General features: G+C 35.0%; 1 protein-coding gene across 5 annotated transcripts in view; it reads right to left on the bottom strand.

Moving 5' to 3' along the window:
- The window catches only part of VPS37A (VPS37A subunit of ESCRT-I), an 85,356-nt gene that overhangs the window by 50,451 nt on the left and 12,077 nt on the right, over nt 1–22,828 (bottom strand). For 4 of the 5 annotated variants that reach the window (XR_004059217.1, XR_004059216.1, XM_030937282.1 and 1 more), the window contains exons 2-9: nt 15,599–15,673; nt 13,242–13,356; nt 12,659–12,759; nt 6,189–6,414; nt 4,690–4,760; nt 1,016–1,143; nt 874–932; nt 728–796 (exon numbers count right to left, since the gene is read on the bottom strand). Coding sequence is in view for 3 of the 5 variants with exons in the window: in XM_030937282.1 (XP_030793142.1) it covers nt 728–796; nt 874–932; nt 1,016–1,143; nt 4,690–4,760; nt 6,189–6,414; nt 12,659–12,759; nt 13,242–13,356; nt 15,599–15,673 (844 nt within the window). In the remaining 2 variants the exon portion in view is untranslated. Of the gene's footprint in view, nt 1–727; nt 797–873; nt 933–1,015; nt 1,144–4,689; nt 4,761–6,188; nt 6,415–12,658; nt 12,760–13,241; nt 13,357–15,598; nt 15,674–15,764; nt 15,810–22,828 lie in introns of all 5 variants that reach the window. The other variant, XM_030937283.1, reaches the window with a different exon arrangement.

Raw genomic sequence — 22,828 nt, 5'->3', positions numbered from 1 at the left:
TTAATTGCTCAATGTTAGCTATTATTTCTTTATTCTGACAAATGACCATATTATCTGAAATCATTATAAATTTATATTCTCCTTTACCATCTTTTTTGCTGTTGTTGGTTTATATCTATTTTATGTTTTATTTCACTGACTTTACTCAAAGTTCCTGATTTTATAGGAAACAGAATATTAACTATGAGGTTACTGGTATAATACAAAGATTATGTCCTCTGTTTCCTTTTCATTTTTAAAGATTCCTTTTTTTCAGAAATATAGGTTGAATTTTATAAAATTCTTTTGATTTTCACATAACTGGATTTCTACCAAAACTTATTTGTAGCAGATAATACTATATATTTTTCATATATTATTCTTTTTAATTTGCAAACTTTTCATTTAAGGTTATTTGTAGATAAGTTTACAAGTGAGTCAAAAGTTTTTGTTGTTGTTATTGCTAGGTTTCACTACAGGGGTTGCAATGGTTTCATAACTTACTCAGAATAAGTTATTTGTCAGGGCCTGTCATAATTTTCTGTTTTGGAAACAAAGACGCTCTTACATGAGCACAAATAATGTATGATGCCTCATCGAGAGCTGTTCATCTGCGTTTAACGGTACCATGTCTTAAAAGGTCAGATACTTCATAAATGGTTTCTGATGATAATGAAAATAAGATCATGACTCATGCACGTAAGATTAAAAAAATCTATGGCAAAGGAAAAAAACTAAACAGTCTTACCTCACTAAGTTCATGCTGCCTTTGCATCTTCTTTTCGAAAGTAGACTTCATTTGTGTAAGTAATTCATACTAAAAGAGAAAATGAAAAGGATGTTTTATTCTATTTTTAAATTATATACATTTCTTCAAAATGATCACTAACTCACCTTATCTAAAACAGTTTGCCTTTTGGCTTCCAAGCTGGGCTCCAAAAGGAGATTTTTTCCTGTAAGATAAATCTCTAGATTACTTCTAGGTAAAGATCAGATTTTTTTCAGGAAATGTGAGCTGAGGAGAGGGAAAACATACTTGCTAGTTCCTCAATACTTTTTACTAAGTCATCTTTGTCAGTAATAATTTGTTTTAGTTGAGGCAAAGTCAGAAACTGTTCTAGTAATACCTCCTCTTGTTCATTCATATCTGTGAGTTGTGTCACACTAGAAACACAAAAGAAAAAATGTTAATAAATATCAGACATCAAGTTTTTCTCCCTGACAACTATTTATAATTTTTCAGCTTTATTTAGTTGATAGGGTTCTAAATAATTTTTACATATACACCTAAGGCTGCCAATTTTAACCTTAAAATCATATAAAACATCAACCACAATGGAACATAAAGCAGTCTGTAATATATTCTCGACAGAATCTGTAAAAATAAATTCTGGTCCAATGGATATGTTGATATATCTCCTCTCTTTAAAAATCACAACTGTGGGGAAGTGTTCACAGTTATCCAGTGACCTGAAATTAAAAATAAAATCAACTTAACTCAGTTTAAGAAAAATGTATGAAACTAAGAGCTTATTCAGCTTAGGTTTCTTAAAATGGGACAGCAGTAATATAGTTCAGTATTTTTTTCTTGTTCTTAATTCTGTTTAACTTAATTGCTTGAGAATATCACTTATTTCTTAAATTTCCCTGATAGGAACCAGACTGACTGATATATAAAATTTAAGCTATTTATTTCTTCCAAACATAATGTTGAACATACTAGTACTATAGTAAATTCAGACGAGTAAAAGTTCACAGAGAAGCTAGCATTAGAAGAATTTCTTCCTAGTCATTTCATTGTATGTATTGACGAGAGAGAAACAGAACTGAAAAGAGGCCAGAGTAGTTACTGTAACATTTTGGCTTGTGAAAAACTTTTATGGGAAACTATTCTATCTAGTCAGCTTTAGACCAGGTCAGTGCATGATTCCAAGGATGTGTTGGCCAAAATGTAGTCAGTAAAATCTCCCAAGACTCTACAAGATACATAGTCTCTGCTAGTGCATGTCAGTTACTGTAGGACCAGTAAGATAGGGTGCATGAGCAGTCACAACTCCATTTTAACCTCTCTGCCTATTTAGCTTACAGATGTGTGGCTATCACAGTAAGAGTTATAGATACGTTTATGTGTGTTTATGTATATGTGTATACAGATATTCATAAAATACTTAAAGAAAAGAAATAATGGAGGGCTAAACCAAAAACAAAAATGGGTATCTGTAGGGTGAAAGAACTAGGTGGAGTGGATATGGATGGAAGCAAAAACTTTTCTGAACGTATCTTAGTTTTGACTATGGAGCCATATAAAAACGTTGGATAATTTAAAAATAAAGAAGAAAAGAAAAAGCAGTCTTTAAAATTCCGAGAAAATGGACTGCTTTGAAAATAAGTAAACCTGTATATTCTAAGTTATATCAACACCCAGAGAAAAATTATTTGAAGAAATTAAAACAAACAAACAAACAAACAAAAAAAAAAACAGTATTTCTGGCATGTCATAATCCTAAAGACGACAGAACTGTAAAAAACAAAAACAAAAATGTAACCTGCATTCAATAATCTTAGTAACAATACTGGTATTGTTATTTTGGAAAAGAACAAGGGCCCTTCAGAGAAATGGCTGACTCTAGGTCTGGGAGAAGAAATGTTCATGATGAGCCCACTGCATCTTCAACTTTGCCAGAAATGATACAGAAGGCAACTTGAGTTTCTCACCCATTAGAGCAATTTTTGGAGATGGATAGCGCATCAACTCATTATTGTGAAAGCTGATACTATAAGGGGAAAAATTAAGCATTTTTCTTGGTCCTCTATGAAGCGTATTTTAGTATAACTAAATATGTAATTGATTAAGTCAGGTTCTTCATAGAGTAATTCTGGTTAATAAATTCTGGTGGTAATGATAAAATCATTAAATCATATTTACGACCCTTGCTGAATTAATGATGGTCAATGATTTCAGGTGCTTTAACCTGATATAATCTTAATGTCACTAAAAAAAGGGCAACCAGACCTCACTGCTGCCTCGTGGCATGTAATAGGAAGCATGCACTAATTATGACATAAGTATTGGCAAAAGAATTGAACCTTGTCTACTTCTAGCCACCAGCAGCATAAACTATGGGAAACAGAGAAACGCCCTTCAATGGTACCACAAGGAGGGAACAAGGAAAAAACAGGATATGGAAGATTTCATAGGACAAATAGCCAACTTAATAAACACACACTATGTTTAATATATATGTATGCATGTATGTACATGGACATGTATTTATTCCCATATTTGTGTACATGTATATGAGCATATGTAAATACAAATATGTACATGTCAAAGTGTGTGTGTGTGTGTATAAAAGAGAAAAGTTGGGGAGAAATGGTTCATTATTAAAAGGAACTTAAGAGATCCACTATCCAAATGCAATAGGTGGAACTTGTTTTGAATCCTGATTCAAACAAACTACCAACAAAAAGATTAATTACTAAGACACTGGAGAAAGAAGGTAATATTAAAGAATTACCACTGTGTTAGGTATGATGATGATGGTGACTGGGGTTATGGTTGAAAAAAAGGAAAGAAAATCCTTACCTGGCAGAAAAATTTACTGAAGAATTGGTGGGTAAAAAGGATGTATTATCTGGGATTTGCTTTAAATAACGGTGACTCATACCTATATAGCCCTCCAAGAAAGCTGGATAGAAGGAGGCATGAAGCACAGTGAGCAAAAGGGTTCATAGCTATTGTTGCCACATGATGGATACGTGGTGGCTCATTATACTAGTTTCTTCACCTTTTTTGTATTTTTGATGTTTTCATAACAATTATTTTAAAAAAATTTAAAGCAAAAAAGATAACTTTAATAAATGAGAACTATTATTGTGAGCATTACAATGCATATCAACCTTTAACATGCATGCAGTATATTGCAAATATTCATTAATTTATTATAACAGAAGATAATAAATCACTATTGCCTTAAAATGACTGTAAAACATTGGTGCAAATAAATTTAAACTCTTTTTAAACTATAGGATTTCTCATGAGTACTGGCTGTACACCTTTGATGAGATATATCCTAAAGAAAAAAAGAACTGCAAAAAAAGAAAAAAAAAAGTTTAACTGCATTCAGTAGTCTTATTAATAAGAGCCTTATGAGTATCATGAACTCTCAATGGGGGTATAAAGGGTGCAATGCTTCCCAAGACTGAATGGCCAAAAACCATTTTCTTCATGAAGCATTTTGGAGAAGCAAAGTTCCATGAAAAATGGCACCTCAATTGAAAAAAAGTTTGGCTGTAAAAACATCTAATACTTTATAACTTTATTTCTCTATATGTAAAGTTTATCTACTAAAGGAACAATGGAAGATCTAAAATAGGCCAAGATATATTTTGAAACTGTCAGGAACAATGTATTCAAAAATACTTTTCAAAGAATGCAGGCCACATGAGAGAAAGGATCTTATTATCTTGGTAACTATTACATCATTATAAAAATCCTATAAAAATCCCGGAGTATGTACTAGTCACTCAATAAATACAACCTATAGCACCTAAAACTGATTTTTAAAACTTTCCCACTAAGACAACTACAATACTGTATAGGAATAGTGAAGATTTTAAAATTTAATTTAATATGGATATGAAATAATGATCTGGTGTATGCTTACAAATAAAACAGACAATGTCATCAACTTTACTCTCCAGGTTTACCTTAGTTCTGAGAGTTCTGGAAATGCATCAGGGACATCTGGCATCTTGTAACCAAAACCATTTTGACTTGTCTAAAGAAAAGTTTTAAATGATATTAAAATTCAGCCATTTTTTGACTGCTCTCAATTACTAATAAATGTAGTCTTTAATGTACTATATCCCATAACTGTTTGCATTATCATATTTTCATTTTCACATCTCACACTGCCTTAGTCTGCCCTTCTTCCTGCAGTCTATCTTTTTTTCAGTGTAGTGTACATAGGATTACTTTTTGTTTTGTTGTTGAGGGCCATATGAGTACCTGTGTTAGGTAGAGAACTGGTAGTTCTCTTTCTTGTCTAAGTATATGGATGTAGATTTCACTGGTATATATGAGTATTTCTCTCCAGTGAAAGGCATTAAATATAGAAAAGCAGTAATTTGGCAACAGTCTGAATAGTTACGTGCCTCAGTCAGATGAGATGGTAGGGTAGGTGAGCAATTGAGCCATGTTTGAATATATATGACTTTTTATCCTTGAGGACCCTTGAAAAGGGTCATACTACTAATTGTAATTTGTTCATAACATTCATTAACACAATAAATGAAAGGTTTTGGAAAAACCAAGTCCACTTGGGTCTATGTATTCTAAACGATTATAAACTCTGAAATCAGTAATGTTGGATATAGTATGGTTTTATACTTGAGTAATGCTATGGGTGATATTCACTGAGGGTTGTAATTAAAAGGCTTTATACCCCTTTAAATGTTTTATGCCCAAAGTATTAGTCTCTTCCTCAGTAACACTCCACATGGCAACAGTTACCAGCTTAAGAACATACCAGTTTTTAAGCCAATGGAACACTTGAAGCCCTCAGCATACGTTAGCAGACCCATCATAATGTGACACCTGCTGCTCCCACATGATCATTCTTCTGCCTTTGCCCACACCCTATATGGCAGCCAGAGAGATCTACTATAGGCAGCTTCACAAAAATGCCATCTGCTTTATACCTCAATGCCTTTGACAATGTTATGGCCTCTCAAAGAATGCCTTATGTATCCCCTTGTTATTCTGGCAAATTAATAATGATCTTTCAAAATCTGGCCTCAAGCATAATAAATGCATGCATTTGTTTAGCTGCCTCATTTTTACTGAGTACCCACTATATTTATCAGTACGTCTGAGGCACTAAGAAAGTGGTGAAAAAAAAACAGAGTCACATTTTTTGTAAAGGTAACCTACCAGTTCTACCTTGGTCCCTAGAAGCACTGACCATTCCCCTAACTGTGTCTCTACCAAAACTCTAGCTGTGTCTTCTACTACACTAGAATTACAAGCTCCACACTTAAAATTATTATTTGTTGGTTACCTCTCTGTTACTTGAATTGAAAAACGTGATTTAATGTTTTCATATTTTGTGTAACTTATTGTCTGGCACATGGAGGCATGTAATAAATGTGTGTTGACTGAATGAATGTTTCAGTGGCACAAAATATAGATAACTGACGATACCAACCGGTACTGAAGCACCCATTGTGGGAATGGGTAACGGCAGATTTGAAAGGACACCAAATGAAGGAGCGGCAGGTTTGGCTGTGGCGTAACTTGTTGTTGAAGAAGAAACAGTGTCAGCAACAGATAAAGAAGTGATGCTCCTGTTTGCTTCTTGTGGAGGATATGGAGGAAGAAATGGAAAACCCTGAGAAGCATAAGGAGGCATCCCACTTGGGTTACTGTATAGACTGAAGAGAAAAAGAGAAGATCATTAGATTTTATGGATACAACATGTCAAATTATTTCTAAATTGCTCTAAATAACAAAGGTCAAGCACTCTACAGATGAACTCTTATGATGGCAGGTGATATTTATTAAATTATATAATGGAATTAAATATTATATAATATTTAATAAAGTGATATATATATAAAGTGATAAAATATGACCCCCTTCCAAAAAAAAGAATTGTAGAATTGTGGTTTCTACAAAAAAGATGATGAATGCTTTAGAAAGCAAGCAATTCAACTTGTGAGAGTAGAAATGGATAAACAGGCCATTTTTGAGTTTTCAGTATTCCAATGGTATCAATCAGTATCTCCATAGAGGGAATGGAGAGCAATATTTAATCCAGGACATTTATTCAAGTAGAGGCTAACAGCTTTCTCTGTATTTGTCAAAATCTGACTGAAAGTCAAGACTGCTTTTCTAGAACATTTTAAAGTAAAATTAAGTATGCAGATGAGCTTCTAAAATGTTGAAATATTAAAAACAGATGCATATAGAACCATGTATATATATTAGAGTTACATAGCATTATGTACTTGGGATTCAATCATAGAACAATGTAGTCAATGTTTATTTTTGCAAGATGACAAATATTTTACATTTAAAATATTTTTCCCCTTAGCAAAGTTTAGAGAGAACCAGATCATAAAAGCATTAGAGTAATTCAGACCTAGATGCAGACTGAAAATCATCTAAATACAATATATGAATAATACAGTGAGTTTATATGGATCAGGCACTCTAGTGTAAAGGATAAGGGACTTACAGTTATATTTTAAATATTAATATAATACTAACTACTAAAATGTTTCCCTTTATATTGAAACATGTTTCAAAATGTATAATTTTTTATGAGAGTACTCTTACTTCATTTAATGACATAACCTGAGTTGGAAATTTTGTGGGAAGAAAACATTTTTTTTTTTTGAAATGTACATAAATGACACTAAAGTATATATGGAAAAATAAGCCAGAGTAGAAAGAAAAAAGCCTCAAAAAGGAAGGTACAGAAATATTAGCCCTGTAATAAAGCAAAACAAATTATAAAACCCTAATAACACGACAAAATTTAAAGCATACTACTACTGAATGGACAGGTAGATCAATAGAACCAGATATAAAATCCAGAAAAAGCTCAAACACCTATAGGAATTGGGATATAATAAAGATAGAATCTCAAATAAATGAAAAATAGAACAGTCAAAAAGTAGTATTGAGACATCTGGAAAAAAGAGGTTGGAGTCAGATCCTCATTTTTACAATAGTATAACAATCTAATGGATCCAAGTTTAAGTTTTTTTTTAAGAACCTCAGAAGAACTAGAAGGCATCATCAAAAAATTATAACCTTGAGGCAGGAAAGGACTTTCTGTGAACCTAAATTCAGAAGCCATTACATAAATAATGATAAATCTAGCCGGGCGCGGTGGCTCACGCCTGTAATCCCAACACTTTGGGAGGCTGAGGTGGGTGGATCATGAGGTCAAGAGATTGAGAATCCTGGCCAACATGGTGAAACTCTGTCTCTACTAAAAATACAAAAATTAGCTTGGCATGGTGGCAAGTGCCTGTAGTCCCAGCGACTCGGGAGGCTAAGGCAGGAGAATCGCTTAAACCTGGGAGAAAGGGGGTGCAGTGAGCTGAGGTTGTGTCACTGCACTCCAGCCTGGCAACACAGCAAGACTCTGTCGCAAAAAAAAAAAAAAAAGAAAGAAAGAGAAAATAATACATTTGACAACACCGAAAAAAATGTACATGACAAACTCCTTTATAAAAGAAATAGCAAATTTGGGGGAAAACTTCTATCACAGAGAGAGGTATAATTTCTCTAATACATAAAGAATTCCTGCAAATTGATAAAAAGACAAAAAACCCAAGAGCAAAATGGAGACTAGGATAGTATATACAGATTATAGAAAAGTAAAAGAAAAAATTTCTAATGTACAGGAAAAAATGTTCAGTTTAGCTATTACTAGTAAGATAAACAGAACTAAAATTATACTAATGTATTGTTTTCTGCCTATCAATTGGCAAAGATCCATTTGATAACATACTATTTTGGCAAAGGGTATCAGGAAATAGGGATTGTATAGGAACAGAAACTGGTACAACTACTCTGGAGGGCAAGTTTGCAGTATTTGTCAAAACTACAAATGTGCATTACACTTCTAGAATTTACCCAACAAATAAGCTCACATTTAGGCAAAATATTATATTAAAGATTATTTACTGGAACAGCACTGACAGCAATGAAGATGGATGGGTTTTTTAGGGAAGATTAGAAAAAATGAAAATATCTGTCAAAGACTTGCTAAAGAAATTATAATACATCCATAAAACAAATACTTTGTGGCCATAAGGAATAATGATGAAGTAGTGCCTTAGGACTAACATGAAAAACTTTCCAAAGCCATATCATTTAGTGACCCGTGCCCCTGCAAAAAAAAAAAAAAAAAAGACAAGGGCATAATATGCTACCATTCATACAGAAAAGGGGGAAAATACAATACTACATATGTTTTCTTGTAGATGAATACAGCAGCTCAGGAATTATATATACACAAACCCAAACAAGTAACTTTAGATGTTAATGAGGAAAAATACTGAGCTGCAAGGGAAAAAGAAGTGGCACAGAGATTTTCACTCTATACTCCTTTATACTTTTTGAGCCAGGTGAATGTATGACCCATACAAAAAATTAAGTCTTCTAATCAACTTGTTCATTTCAAAAGATGGCTCATTTTTATCTTAAAATTACTTTTATCTGAAGAAATTAGTGATATGTATGTGAATATAACAAGCTATTTAACAACAATATAACCAACATGAGAGAGTATTTGTAATATCCGTGAATTTAAATCAATTCTGAACCAATCTGCTTTATTTTGAACTCAGTAGCAGGTACAACCCACAAAATAAGAAATGCATCAAACTTGATTTTTAATAATGTGTACTATATCCTGGAACTTATCTGAAACGAAAACAAGTAAACTTGTTGGTTTGTATTTTCAAATAAGGTGAATGAGTTTATATCCAACCCTATCACTATAGAAGATAGGAAGCATGGTTTTTGAATATACTTTTTATCTGAAAATAAGGACTGAGGACTCTAGAACATAGATAACAGGAAGACAAAGATGAAGGGAGAGAGCTGAGGTACCTGGAAGTGGAATGCTGCTATGACAACAACAACAACAAAAATCTAAAATGTGGGAGGAACTTTCAGACTAAGCAGAGGTCCAGGCTGGAAGGTCCCTCAGAAGATTATGAAGGACTAATGGGCCTCAAAGAGGCTGTTAGGAGGAGCCTGGTGGGCCTTTGAGCAGATGGTCATTGCAAGGAGAACTTTATATTAGTGGAAAGTTTACCAATACTGCTGCCTGCAATAATATGGAAAACAGAAAATGTACCTAGTGAAATGGATGATCCAGCTAAGGAGATTTCCAGGCTGTGCTGAAAGTGCCCACTGATTTCTAGCTGACTGTAGTATAAAATGTGAGAAGAGAGAGAGAAAGTAAAGAACTGTGAAATATGAAAGATGAGATTTCCTGGATTTGAAAATAAAGTTCTCTCTCATTGCTAGCTTCCCTTAGATTCTCAAATTAAGAAACATCTGTAAAGCAAAGTTCAAACCCAGCATGGGCTAGAAGATCCTTTGTTAACACCTCTGAAAGAGCCAAGGCAGTGCCTCAGAGAACTGTCGAGTAAGAAAAACAGCCATTTAGGGCTTCAAAGAATCTTAAAGACACTGTCTCTCAGCAGCCTCACTGGAAGCCCAATAGCATATTTGGCAGAGCTTAGTAGGTGTTGCTTGTGTTTAATGAAATGAATGAAAAATGGATTCATAAGAAAATCATAAGGATTTTAAAGGATTGTGTCATCTTGGGTCTAAAAGGGACAGAGGGAGTACCAAATGAAAAAGAGGCTATCAGACCCTTAATTTCTACAGGCAGGAAGCAGGCTGAAAAAAACTATGTACTTGGAAACAAGGGCTACATTTTACAGAAAGGAAGAATGACACAGATGGCAGAACCAAGAACCAAGAAGTACTCTGTGAAGAATCATTTCCATGAACTAAGTCTTAACAAAAAAATGTGCCCAGTTGGATTTCAGTACTGCTACAAACCAGTGGCTCCTGTGTGCTTCCTACTTTCTCTCTTTTGGAATCTATAGTGGTTACCTGAGGCTTGTTCTACCATTGTAAAACGGGTGTGTGAGGGGCAGCTACCTTGTCTCTTTAATTCCCTTGTCTTCAGAACAAGAGGAATTGTTCTTCAGGAACACAAGTGAGAAACCTCATCTGTACTTGAATCTTAGATGAAAGAACAAAAGCCTGATTCTGTAATATGATGAACTCTGCAGGTTCTTGGGGGAAAGAGGAGAGTGCCTATTCACATATAGGAAAGAGGTGAATTATTATGGCTAGGAGGAAGAATGTGACAGATTTTATTTTCCAAAATGGCCACAACCAGATTTCCAGTCCCATATGCACTTCTTGAACTTTGCTACCCCATTGAGAGCTGAAGTCTACTTTCCCTCCCCTTTCAATCTGGGCAGGTCTAGGTGACTAACTTTACAAAACGCAGCAGAAATGATGCTGAATAACATTCAGGAATAAACCAAAAAAGATAATACAGCTTCCATTTGGCTGGAATACTCTCTCTCTTGGGATCCTGACCCTCAGAACTCACCCCTGCCACGCAATGAGGAAGCGCAGGTCACATGGAGACGCCACATATAGATGTATCAGCACTAAAGTCTAAGCATTAAGCCAACATTAACCGCCAGACGACACCAGCTAATGCAAAAAGTGGAGCAAAAATAAGCAATTGCTGCTGGTCCCTAACCAAATGGTAGATTCTTAAAAAAACATAAATGTCATTATTTCAACCACAAGTTCTTAGGGTAATCTGTTATTCATCTGATACAGTTTGGATGTTGTCCCCTCTAAATCTCATACTGAATTGTAATCCCCAATGTTGGAGGTGGGGCCTGCTGGGAGGTGACAGGATCATGCGGGTGTATTTCTCATGAATAGTTTAATGCCATGCTCTTGGTGCTGTCCTTGCCATAGTGAGTTCTCACGAGATCTGACTGTTTAAAAGGGTATGGTACCTACCCCCTCCTCGCTCTTGCTCTCATCATGTAATGTGCCTCTACCTGCTTTACCTTCAACCAGGAGTAAAAGCTCCTCATATGCCAAGCAGATGACAATGCCATGCTTCCTGTATAGCCTGCAGAACCCTGAGCCAATTAAACCTCTTTTCTTTATGTATTACCCAGTCTCAGATATTCCTTTATAGCAATGCAAGAACAAGACTAAAACAGAATCCTCAGTATGAGAACATGACTTTATTCAGGAAACTACTGGAAGGCAGTAAATCAAGAAACTAGGAAATGGCCTGAGAAAGGGAAAAACAATATCTAAGAAATGGAGAATCCAATACAAGAAAGGGAAAATCCCAGGATGACAACAAAGGAAATTCCTTGCTGAGAGTTACGCAAATGTCAGAGAGAGTAACTCAGAATGAGGGAAGAAGTGGAGCACTGAATGTGAAGAAAAAAATGACCTAGATATTACCTTACTGGCTTGATGATGTGAAAAAAACGTTTAAAGCATATTTTTCAGAGTTGCTAAAAGCTCTGTGGAAATTTAGTAAGATCTTAAAATTTAAGATGATGTGGAAAATGAAGATGATCTAAAACAAAACCAAACCAAATACAAAATGTAGGTAATTATTAATTCCAGAAAAAAGGCAAAAAATTACACCATAAGGGAAATGTACACATGGTAACATACTTGGCTCAGGAATGGATAGTATTTAGAGTCACAATAACAAATATACCAAATATGGAATTACATTAAAAATCATGATATAATTTCACTGAGACAATGAGGAGAAAGGAAGTTCGGTGAAAAACAGCTGAAATCTTCATCTATTACAATAGGAGGCCAATAGAATATTTAAAATGAAAGAATCAAGAGATAGAAGTATGCACACATTATTCAGAAAGATGTAGGTAAACATTAGAAGAAACAGCTAAAAGAGTAAAACAGTTGCCTCTGAAAGTGTGAATGTATTTGCAGGGATGTAGAAATCAGAGGACTGATTTTTAACATCATTTGAATTTTTAAATTATATTTTGATTACTTTAATAAGTTAAAATACATGCAGACTTCTTGATTTATTAGAAATATACTTACTAAGGAAATGCTGTTGAAGTAGGAGCTAAAACTGGAGGGTTCTTCCAAAACTCATCCAACAGACTTTGAATAATTTTTCCAAGATCTGAGTGCATGGTAAACTGAAAATAACAATACATGATGCTTAAAATCACTTTCAGAAAAAGATTATAAAGACTCCTTAGGATAATGTCACTCTAAATATTAACTTACTTTTGCAGGTCAAGAATTAAATGAAAAAGGATATTAGCAATTCACAAGTTATAACATTTTCTAATAGAATCGATAACATAAATATCTGGTAATTAGTAAACAGGTTAAAAGTCCACTGAATCAAAAATGGAGCCAAAATATTTCCTTATTTGACTATTTACAATAATTTGAGGGTTCACAGGTAAATAATAGAGTATATGTAAGTTACAATCTTTCACAATCAACCATATCATATTGTAAGAACTTTAAGGTATGCCTTAAATATTCAACTTTTAAAAAAATTACTCATGACACAGTCAAACTTTAAATGCATTTCAGATTTCTAAAATATTTAGTAGAAAAGTAATATACCTATTATATTACCCTGAAATAAATTATTCCATATACATACATTGTTTACTAATGGAGAGGTAACATACACTCCTTGTTTATCCATTAAGTGATGTCGTATCGGTGGATAAACACTGATCACTGGTTTTTCCTGAGGAAATTGTGGAGGAAGCAATCTGACAGAGTAGATGAAAAACAAAAACAAAGATAACAAAGGTATATTATAAAGTCAAAATCTTAAAACAAAGCTATTTAAAAGTAAATTAAATTTTCACACTTCGATATGGGTTATTTAGTAATAAGTGCTCTTTTATGGTGTTGTCTGAAAATATATATAAGAATAAAATTTGGTAACAAGACTAGTCATTCAACACAGTAAAATCTTCATGTGAAATATGGACATGAATTATAGAATATTCTTCATATCATGCCAGTTAGTTGCTTTCAAACACAATATACCAAGCTACACAAAATCTTAGGTAAAAATTAGATAAGGCATTTTTATCAGGTGAACCATACTAGACCTGTCTGGCTATTTATTGGACCACAGGTTCTAGCCGTACAATTTTCTGTGGTTTTTCTACTTTGAGAATGCTGTCACGTCTGGGCGTGGTGGTGCATGCCAGTAGTCCCAGCTACTTGGGAGGCTGAGGCAGGAAAGCCACTTGAGCACAGGTGTTCAAGTCCAGCCTGGGCAACACAGTGAGACCCCATCTTTAAAAAACTAAGGAAGCATTATTTCACTATTTACTGTATTTCTAAAGAGTAAGAGGTTAAAATGGAAAGTAGGAAGATTGAAACGTTGTAGCTGTCATCAAGACTTGATTCTATAAGGCTCCCTTCTAAATGCCCCAAATGATACATCTCTCCCAAGTTAGAGGTCAATCACGTGGTTTCAAGCAAAGAACAGTAAATTTTCAATACAAAAAAAAAAAGCAAAAAATTTAACCTTTTTTGAACTACCCACAAAACCAAGAATATTGAGTGAAATCTTAAAAAGGAGAGTTTACTAGACATGAAACCCTGTTTCCAAATCTCTAAAACTCAAGAATATTTTACTTTGAATTGCCTCTTTGTTCCCTTGTTGGTTCAGAAAACTATTTGTTGGTGGTACTTTTGAAAAGAAAACTGGGTCCTTGTTCGCCTCTCCTGCTTAACTCTATCTGGGCATTTGATGAGAGATAAAACTACTTCTTTTACAAAGCTGAAGATTTTAAAACTAGTTTGGTAAAAAAGGCACTAAATGACCTTTGGAGTCCAGTTTGTATCTTGACTATGCTACTTCCTAACCATGCTTCTGTAATTTGCCCTAATTTGCATGGCTGCTGTGAGGATTCGAAAAGCTCACATACGCTTGTAATCCCAGTACTTTGGGAAGCCGAGGCGGGCAGATCACGAGGTCAGGAGTTCAAGACCAGCCTGACCAATATGGTGAAACCTCGTCTACTAAAAATTCAAAAATTAGCCGGGCGTAATGGCACATGCCTGCAATCCCAGCTTCTCCAGAGGCTGAAGCAGGAGAATCGCTTGAATCCGGGAGGCAGAGGTTGCAGTGAGCCAAGATTCTGCCACTGAGCTCCAGTCTGGGTGACAGAGGGAGACTCTGTCTCATAAAAAAGAAGCTCATATATATCAAGTTAATGTAGCAGTTATATACTCATGCTTTAATTCACTTATTCAATTAGTATTTAATAAGGCCTCCTACATACAGGCACTATGTGAGCTAAGGAGAATGTAAAGGTGAGTAAGATAAGGCCCCTGTCTTCAAGTTAGGTGCCTTCTTATGTGGCTCAAACACTTGATCTAGCAGCAGCCACTTAATGCAACCTGAGGTAATCACAATCTTTTCATACTACAGCGCCTCATAGCTGCGTTTAAGGCTAAATTGCTACTTCAGCAATCACTCTGTCCAACTTTTGTAACTTAAGTAAAAACCTCATATTTTTAACTTTTTTTCTTTTTCTTAAAAATCATCAGCAAATCAAATCTAGCTTTGAACTTTCTGGTTGATGTAGGTATCTGTTGCTAAAATTTGGAATATTTTAACTTGTTTCTGACTTAAAGATGAATCTATCTCTAATGGCTTTATATATATAATCCCTTTGTTTTTTATTATCATTTTTCAGCATACCTCCAGCTAAGATTTTAGTGCTAATCAATACAAGCAATTACAGTACTAAGAATTAGTATTGCACATTTCTGTTGCATTTCCTCTTTTCTAGTTTCTTTCTTATAGCACTATAACTTATAGTGATAGCTTTCAAATATTTTTATTTCACTGAATTGTGCACTATTTTATAAATTATAGTTACTTGAAATAAGTTCACCTTAAAAACTTATTTATAATAATTAAGAAACAAAACAATAAAAAACTGTTAAGTCCTTTTACATGAAAAAGTAGGATACAATTCTACTCACATATTAATGTTAATTGTCAGGTTGTTTATGGTGAATGGCAATCTGTATTCCACATCTTTCTGTATTTCAGCTATACTGCAGGAGAAAATTAAAAAAAATTTACCCAAAGTCATGAAACTATTATTGTTAAAAACGAATGTTAAGTGCTAGTATCTACTAAAACTACCTTTATTTTTAATCACAGAATCTGGATAGCCAGCATAACTTGTATCTTGAGGGGAAGGAAAATGATCATAGTTAGAAAGGCCCATCAACTAAGCACACAGTAATATTCTGAACTATCCAGGGGGAGGAGGATGATGAGGTAAAGAGGAAAGAAAAAACTCTTCATTAATGCTAGACTCATTTATTATCACTCTATCCAATTTACCATTAGCAGAAGCAATTGTGTGCTCTCTGGTTATTACAGGTCAGGAAGCCATCTGGGTTTTAACTGCCACCATCCAGCAACATCGGCAGCTGGGGAAGTGTGGGTCTTAACAGCTTGAACTTAAAAGTCTAGATGAGATGCGTCCTACAATCTTATGACAGAGGATGCTGGCTGCTTTCCAAAAACAAATATCCCCTTTTTTCTAAGTAGAGAAGCCTGATTTTATTCTGGGTAGCAATGTTCTAGTTAGTTCTTATAGTTAGTTGTTGCTATGGACTTAAATCCCAGCCAAAAGAATGTACAGGAAACTTGCAGGGAGAAATTATAGGAAAATACCTTAAAGGGAACAAAATAAAAGACAATTGATATGAGCCCTTTTTGCCCTTCCTGTCTTCCTTCTACTTCCTCCTTGGATCTAGTAACTAGACTTCTAATAGCCATTCTGTACCATGAGTGACCCTGAGAATTGAAGCCACGCACTAAGGAAAGTTAGACAGAAAGAAAGAAGTAGCTTGGGTCCTTGATGAATATGAAATTGTCAAACTCTGAATTTCTTTTATGTGTGAGAAAAATAAACTTTTATCTTGTCTTAGCCACCATTCTTGGGTCTTTGGTATTGGCAGCTAATATAATTCTTGGCTTGTAAGTCCCTGATACTTTAACATTCTACATTCATAATTTTGTTTTATTGTTATTTGCAGGCATACATTATTACAACTATAATACATTAAGCAAGTCTTTTGGGGGCTCACTTGAAATTCTAACCAATATTCATGATATTTCCAAGGGGGAAAATGCTAAGTATTATCAATGAGGTGAGGTTGCAAAGGAAGCTTAATATTGAAATGGACATGAAACTTCTTCAAGCATGAATACCCTTCAAAGGCCTAGCATATGAAAAACGATTTGCTTTTTGTTCTTTTGGATGCTTCCTCTAACAACTTTATAAAACCTCTATTTCCCTCCGTTTTTGGTCCTTTGATAAAAACCCAGCCTCTAGGATATGTAAATCTTAAGATAGCTTCAAAGATTCAAAAATGTTGCGATGGAGCTACAGAAAAACTGTAGATGTAGATAAGCTTTCCTCTCTGATATCCTAAGGAATGGAGTTATCATTTAGAAGAAACAATTAAGAAAAGACTCAAGTGGATACTTAGTATTAGGACATGAACAATTTTTCTGGAAGCTTTTCTTTGGGAATTAGGTTTGGACTGAAAAACCTCCTCCCTTGTATGAAAACCACATAATCAATAGAATGGGCTAAGTTTTTTATTCCTCTACATTATTTTAGAACCTGAAGAGGTCATTGCTCAAGGAAATAAACAGTGGTCACAAAAGCATCCACCAGTTCAAAGCCAAGTAAAGCATCTTAGTGATTAAGTGCATTGCCTCTCAAATCAGGCTTCCTGGGTTCCAATCGTGTCTTTGCCATTTATTTACCATCAAGGGTAAGTTAAGCCTTTTCTCTCAAATGGGAAAGGGAGATGTTAAAAAAAAATCTGTCTACCTAAAAGATTTGTTAGATTATGCAAAATAATGCATGTAAATCCCCCAACACAGTACCGGGCAAATAAGTGTTAAATAAACATTAGCTATTATTAAACAGGCATTTAGAACATGCAAGTTGGTCCCTCTCTAGATTTACAGTGTTAAAGTTTTTTGTTTGTTTTTGACACGGAGTCTTGCTCTGTCGCCCAGGCTGGAGTGTGGTGGCATGATCTTCGCTCACTGTAATCTCTGCCTCCTGGGTTCAAGCAATTCTCTTGCCTCAGCGTCGTGAGTAGCTGGGACTACAGGTGCATGCCACCACGCCCAGTTATTTACATATATATATATATATATATATTTTTTTTTTTTTTAGACAAGGGGTTTTGCCATGCTGGCTAGGCATGGAGTTCGAGGTCTCAAACTCCTGACTTCAGGTCATCTGCCTGCCTTGGCCTTCCAATGAAGTTTTTTTTTTTTTTTTTTTTTTTGAGACGCAGTCTTGCTCTGTCGCCCAGACTGGAGTGCAGTGGCGAGATCTCGGCTCACTGCAAGCTCCGCCTCCTGGGTTCACGCCATTCTCCTGCCTCAGCCTCCTGAGTAGCTGGGACTACAGGCGCCCGCCACCGCGCCCGGCTAATTTTTTTTTTTTGTATTTTTAGTAGAAACGGGGTTTCACCATGGTCTCGATCTCCTGACCTTGTGATCTGCCCGCCTCGGCCTCCCAAAGTGCTGGGATTACAGGCGTGAGCCACCGCGCCCGGCCTCCAATGAAGTTTTAACTCCTCAGTTTTTTAGACACCGTTTAGATTTTTACAGAAAATTTTCACTGAAAACATATTAAAATAAATTTGATTTAAATAATTTCTACTTAAATAATTGGTTAAAAATTTCCAATTCATTTTCTCCAGTTATGTTGACAGTTACTAAAATTTTTTTGAGTTTTCTTCACAAACTAGGTATCACAAATAACAGAAGATGATACTTATAATGAGAGTTGAACCATCAAATTCCAAAACAAGTTAATCACAGCAATCTAGAAACGCATTTTGATTAGCTGCATTAGATAAAACAACAGATATGTAATTGTTTTACTTAATTAAAACAGGAATAATTCCCTGAATAGTCATCACAAATGTGATTTTGAATATGTTGCTACTTTAATAACTTTTTAAAACCTTATTCCAAAACATTCATTCTCATTAAAGTTATCACCAAAAAACCACTGTTAACATATTGCTGTATAATCTTCTAAACTTCTTTGTACATTCATAGCCTTATTTAAAATAAAAACATAATTACACGGTCCATCAATTTTATAAGTTACTCTTTTCTCACTCAATTGTGATTATCTTTCCAAATCAGTAAATGTTATTTTACAATATCTTTTCTTTCTTTTTTTTTTGAGACGGGGTTTCACCCAGTCATCAGGCTGCAGTGCAATGGCGAGATCTCGGCTCACTGCAACCTCTGCCTCCCAGGTTCAAGCGATTTTCCTGCCTCAGTCTCCCGAGTAGCTGGGACTACAGGTGCGAGCCACCACACCCAGCTAATTTTTGTATTTTTAGTCGAGACGAGGTTTCACCATGTTGGCCAGGATGGTCTCGATCTCTTGACCTCGTGATCCACCCACCTCAGCCTCCCAAAGTGCTAGGATTACAGGCATGAGCCATTGCACCTGGCCTACAATATCATTTTTAATGGCCGAATAATTTTCTAGTATATAGTTATACTATTATTTAAGCTATTTTCTACTATTAGATATTTAGCTTGTTTGCAGTTTTTACTCTTATAAACCATGCTTTGATAAACATTCTTAAAACCGTATCTTTATGCTGACAGTGGTACTATTTACAATGTAAATACACACACACATATATTTTAAAGTAATATTTTAATCACACCACAAGAGAAAATGTAAATGACCTATAAATTAATAATTTCATTTTCTAGTTCCTCTGCGAGAAGAGAATTACTACGGTTTTACCTCAGTGGCTCTGAATTTGTTAGGACTAAATAAAGCTGTAATAATATATAACTTTGTTAATAAGAATATAGATTAACTGGCATCCTCATTTCTTTGATAGTCCCCCAAATGGAAACAAATAGATCTTAATATGCAAGAGATTTCAATTTCCAAAATGGTGTCACAGAAGCAAGCCGGCTTCACTTAATGTCACGGAAAACAACAAATATGTAACACTAAGATTAACACCAGCATCCCAGAACTCAAATATGAGGATCAGTCACTTCTCAGGGCCACAGAGAAGTGAAAAAACTCTGAGCAGATGGTAAGAGAACTGGACTTCCATATCTGTGATGACTCTCCCCATAATCTTCCCAGCACCAAGCAAGCGAAAAATTTCCCCTCAACTCGCAGTTTCTACACTGGAAAAAGTAAGACCGAGGTGGACAATCAGCTTTCCCACCATTTTGGTTTCCTGGCAGGAGACTCATCCCTGCCTCAACTCACAGGAAGCATCATAGGACTGAAGGGAGAAATTTTCCTGAGGACAGTCAGAGACAAAGGGGAGAGGCAAGACTACCATCCTCAACCCTGAAAACTGCTCTGTCTGGAGCCAAAGAAAACACCAAAACAGACTGCCAATTCAGCAGCTCCATGTTGTAGGAGATATGTTTCACAGATCCCCTGGGCAGGAACCCTTTGCCAACCTTCCCACACTGTTGGGATATCCCCTTTGGGAGCTCCCCCATTAGAGATGGGCAGTGCTCCAACTATTTACTAGAGCCAAATCTGGGTTTAAAGTGCCACTGAGAATTAAAAAGGAGGCAGCAACCTAACAGTAAAGAGTCTTTAAGCAAATATATTAAATAAAGCCAAAACAAGCCAGAGAGAGAAGACCAGAATAAACAACTAATTCTTCAAAGTAAAGACATAGATGCACATCCACAGGAAACAAGAGCAAACAGGGAGCCTGACCTCCCTAAGTGGACAAAGCAAAGAACAAATGACTGACCTTAATGAGATAATAATATGTGAGCTCTCTGAACAAGAATTTAAAGTGAGTTTTAAGCAAACTCAGTGATCGCCAAGATAAAACAAAAAATTCAGAAATTTGCCAGAGAAATTTAACAGATTTAATAATAAAAAATTAAACAGAAAGGTTGGAACTGAGAAATATGTTTGTTGAACTGAAATATATTAGAGGCTCTGCAGGGCAGAATGGATTAGGCAGAAGAATCAGTAAGCCTGAAGACAGGTTATTAGAAAACACAAAGAGAAAGAAGGAAAAAAAACTGAAAAGAAATGAAGACCACCTACAAAATAGAGAAAACTGCCTCAGAAGACTGAATCTAAAAATTACTGATGTTCAAAAGGAAGTTGAGCCAGAACAATAGGTAGAAAGCTTATTCCAAGAAATAGTCACAGAAAAACTTCCAAAGCTTGAGAAAGACATAAATATCTAGGTACCGGAAGGTCAGGTACACCAAACAAATCTGACACAAACAAGCCTACTCCCAGGCATGTAATCATCAACTCTCAATGGTGAAGCAGAAAGAGAATCCTAAAAGCAGCAAGAGAAAAGAAACAAATAACATAAAAAGGAGCTCTAATTTGTCTGGCAACAGACTTCTCAATGAAAACCATACAGGCCAGAAGGGAGTGGAACAACATTTTCCAAATGCTGAAAGGAAAAAACAAACGAAGAAGCAAACAAAAACTTGCCATCCAAAAATACTGTATCTCTCAAAGTTATCTTTCAACTATGAAGGAGAGTCAAAGTCTTTCCCACACAAACAAAAGCATGGAGAATTCACCCCAAGACCCATCTTATAAGAAAAGCTAAAAGGGAGTTCATCAGTTTGAAAGAAAAAAACATTAACACGCAAAGAGAAACGTGCATTTGGAGGCATGAAATCCACTGATAAAATTAAGTACACAGAGAAACCCAGAATTCTCTAATACTGTAATTATGGTGTGCAATCCACTTATAACTCCAGTATGAGGCCCAAAACACAAATCTATCAAAAACAACAATAGCTACGACAACCTGTTAGGAGACAGATAACATAAAAATCTGTACATTGAGACAATTAAAAGTCAAAATGTTGGGGAGAAGGAGTTAAGGCATAAATAGTTTTTGTTTCTATTCTTTTTTTTGTGATCTAAGCTATCGTCTCTTCGAAATAACTTGTTACATATATGTTTTTTGTAAGCCTCATAAAAACCACAATGCAAAAACCTATAGTAGATCCACGAAAAATAAAAAAGCAACAAATTAAAACACACTACCAAAGAAAGTCACCTAACTACAAAGGAAGACAGTAAGAAAGGAAGAGGGGAGATTAAAAAACAACCAGAAAAGCAACAAAATGGAAGAAGTCCTTACTTACCAGTAATTAACGTAATGGACTAAATTCTCCAATTAAAAGGCATGAAGTGGCTGAATGGATAAACCAACAAGACCCAAGAATATGTTGCCTACAAGAAATCCACCTCATATACAAAGACACACGTAGACTGAAAGCGAAGGAGTAGAAAAAGATACTTCATGCAACTGGAAACCAAAAGGAGCAGGCGTAGCTATACTTAAATAAAAGAGACTACAAATCAAAGACTATAAAAAGAATCAAAGGTCACTATACAAAATGATAAAGGGGTCAATTCAGCAAACAGATATAACAATTACAAATACCTATGCACCCAAAATCAGAGCTCCAAAGTACATAAAGCAAACATTAATGAACCTAAAGATAGATTGCAATACAACAACAATAGGGGACTTTCACCCTACTATATCAGTAACACAAAGATCATCCAGACAGAAAATCAATAAAGAAACACCAAAGTTAAAGTTCATGTTAGACCTAATAGGCCTAACTGACATTTACAGAACACTGCACTCACTTGCTGCAGAATATGTTCTTTTCATCAGCACATGGATCAATTCTCCAGAACAGAACATATCTTAGGCCGCAAAACAAGTCTGAACAAATTCAAAGAAATCAGAGATCATATCAAGTATGTTTTCTGACCACAATGGAATAAAACTAGAAACCAATAACAAGAGGAACTTCAGAAACTACACAACCACATGGAAATTAAACATGCTGCTGAACCACCAATGGGTCGACAAAGAAATTAAGGAGGAAATTTTTAAAATTCTTCAAACAAATGAAAATGCAAATAGAACACACCAAAATATATGGGATAAAGCAAAAGTGGTACAAAGAAGCTTATATCAATAAATGACTATATCAAAAAAGCAGAAAGACTTCAAATAAACAACCTAACTATACACTTCAAAGAACTAGAGAAACAAGAACCAAACCTAAAAGGAGAAAAAATATAAATAGCAGAGCAGAAATCAATCAAGTTGAGACTAAAAAATAATACAAAAGATCAAGAAAAT

The sequence above is a fragment of the Rhinopithecus roxellana genome, chromosome 9 (genome assembly GCF_007565055.1).
Source record: "Rhinopithecus roxellana isolate Shanxi Qingling chromosome 9, ASM756505v1, whole genome shotgun sequence".
Taxonomy (NCBI): domain Eukaryota; kingdom Metazoa; phylum Chordata; class Mammalia; order Primates; family Cercopithecidae; genus Rhinopithecus; species Rhinopithecus roxellana.
Note: the sequence above shows the minus strand (reverse complement) of the source record. Positions and strands in the feature narration are given on the sequence as shown.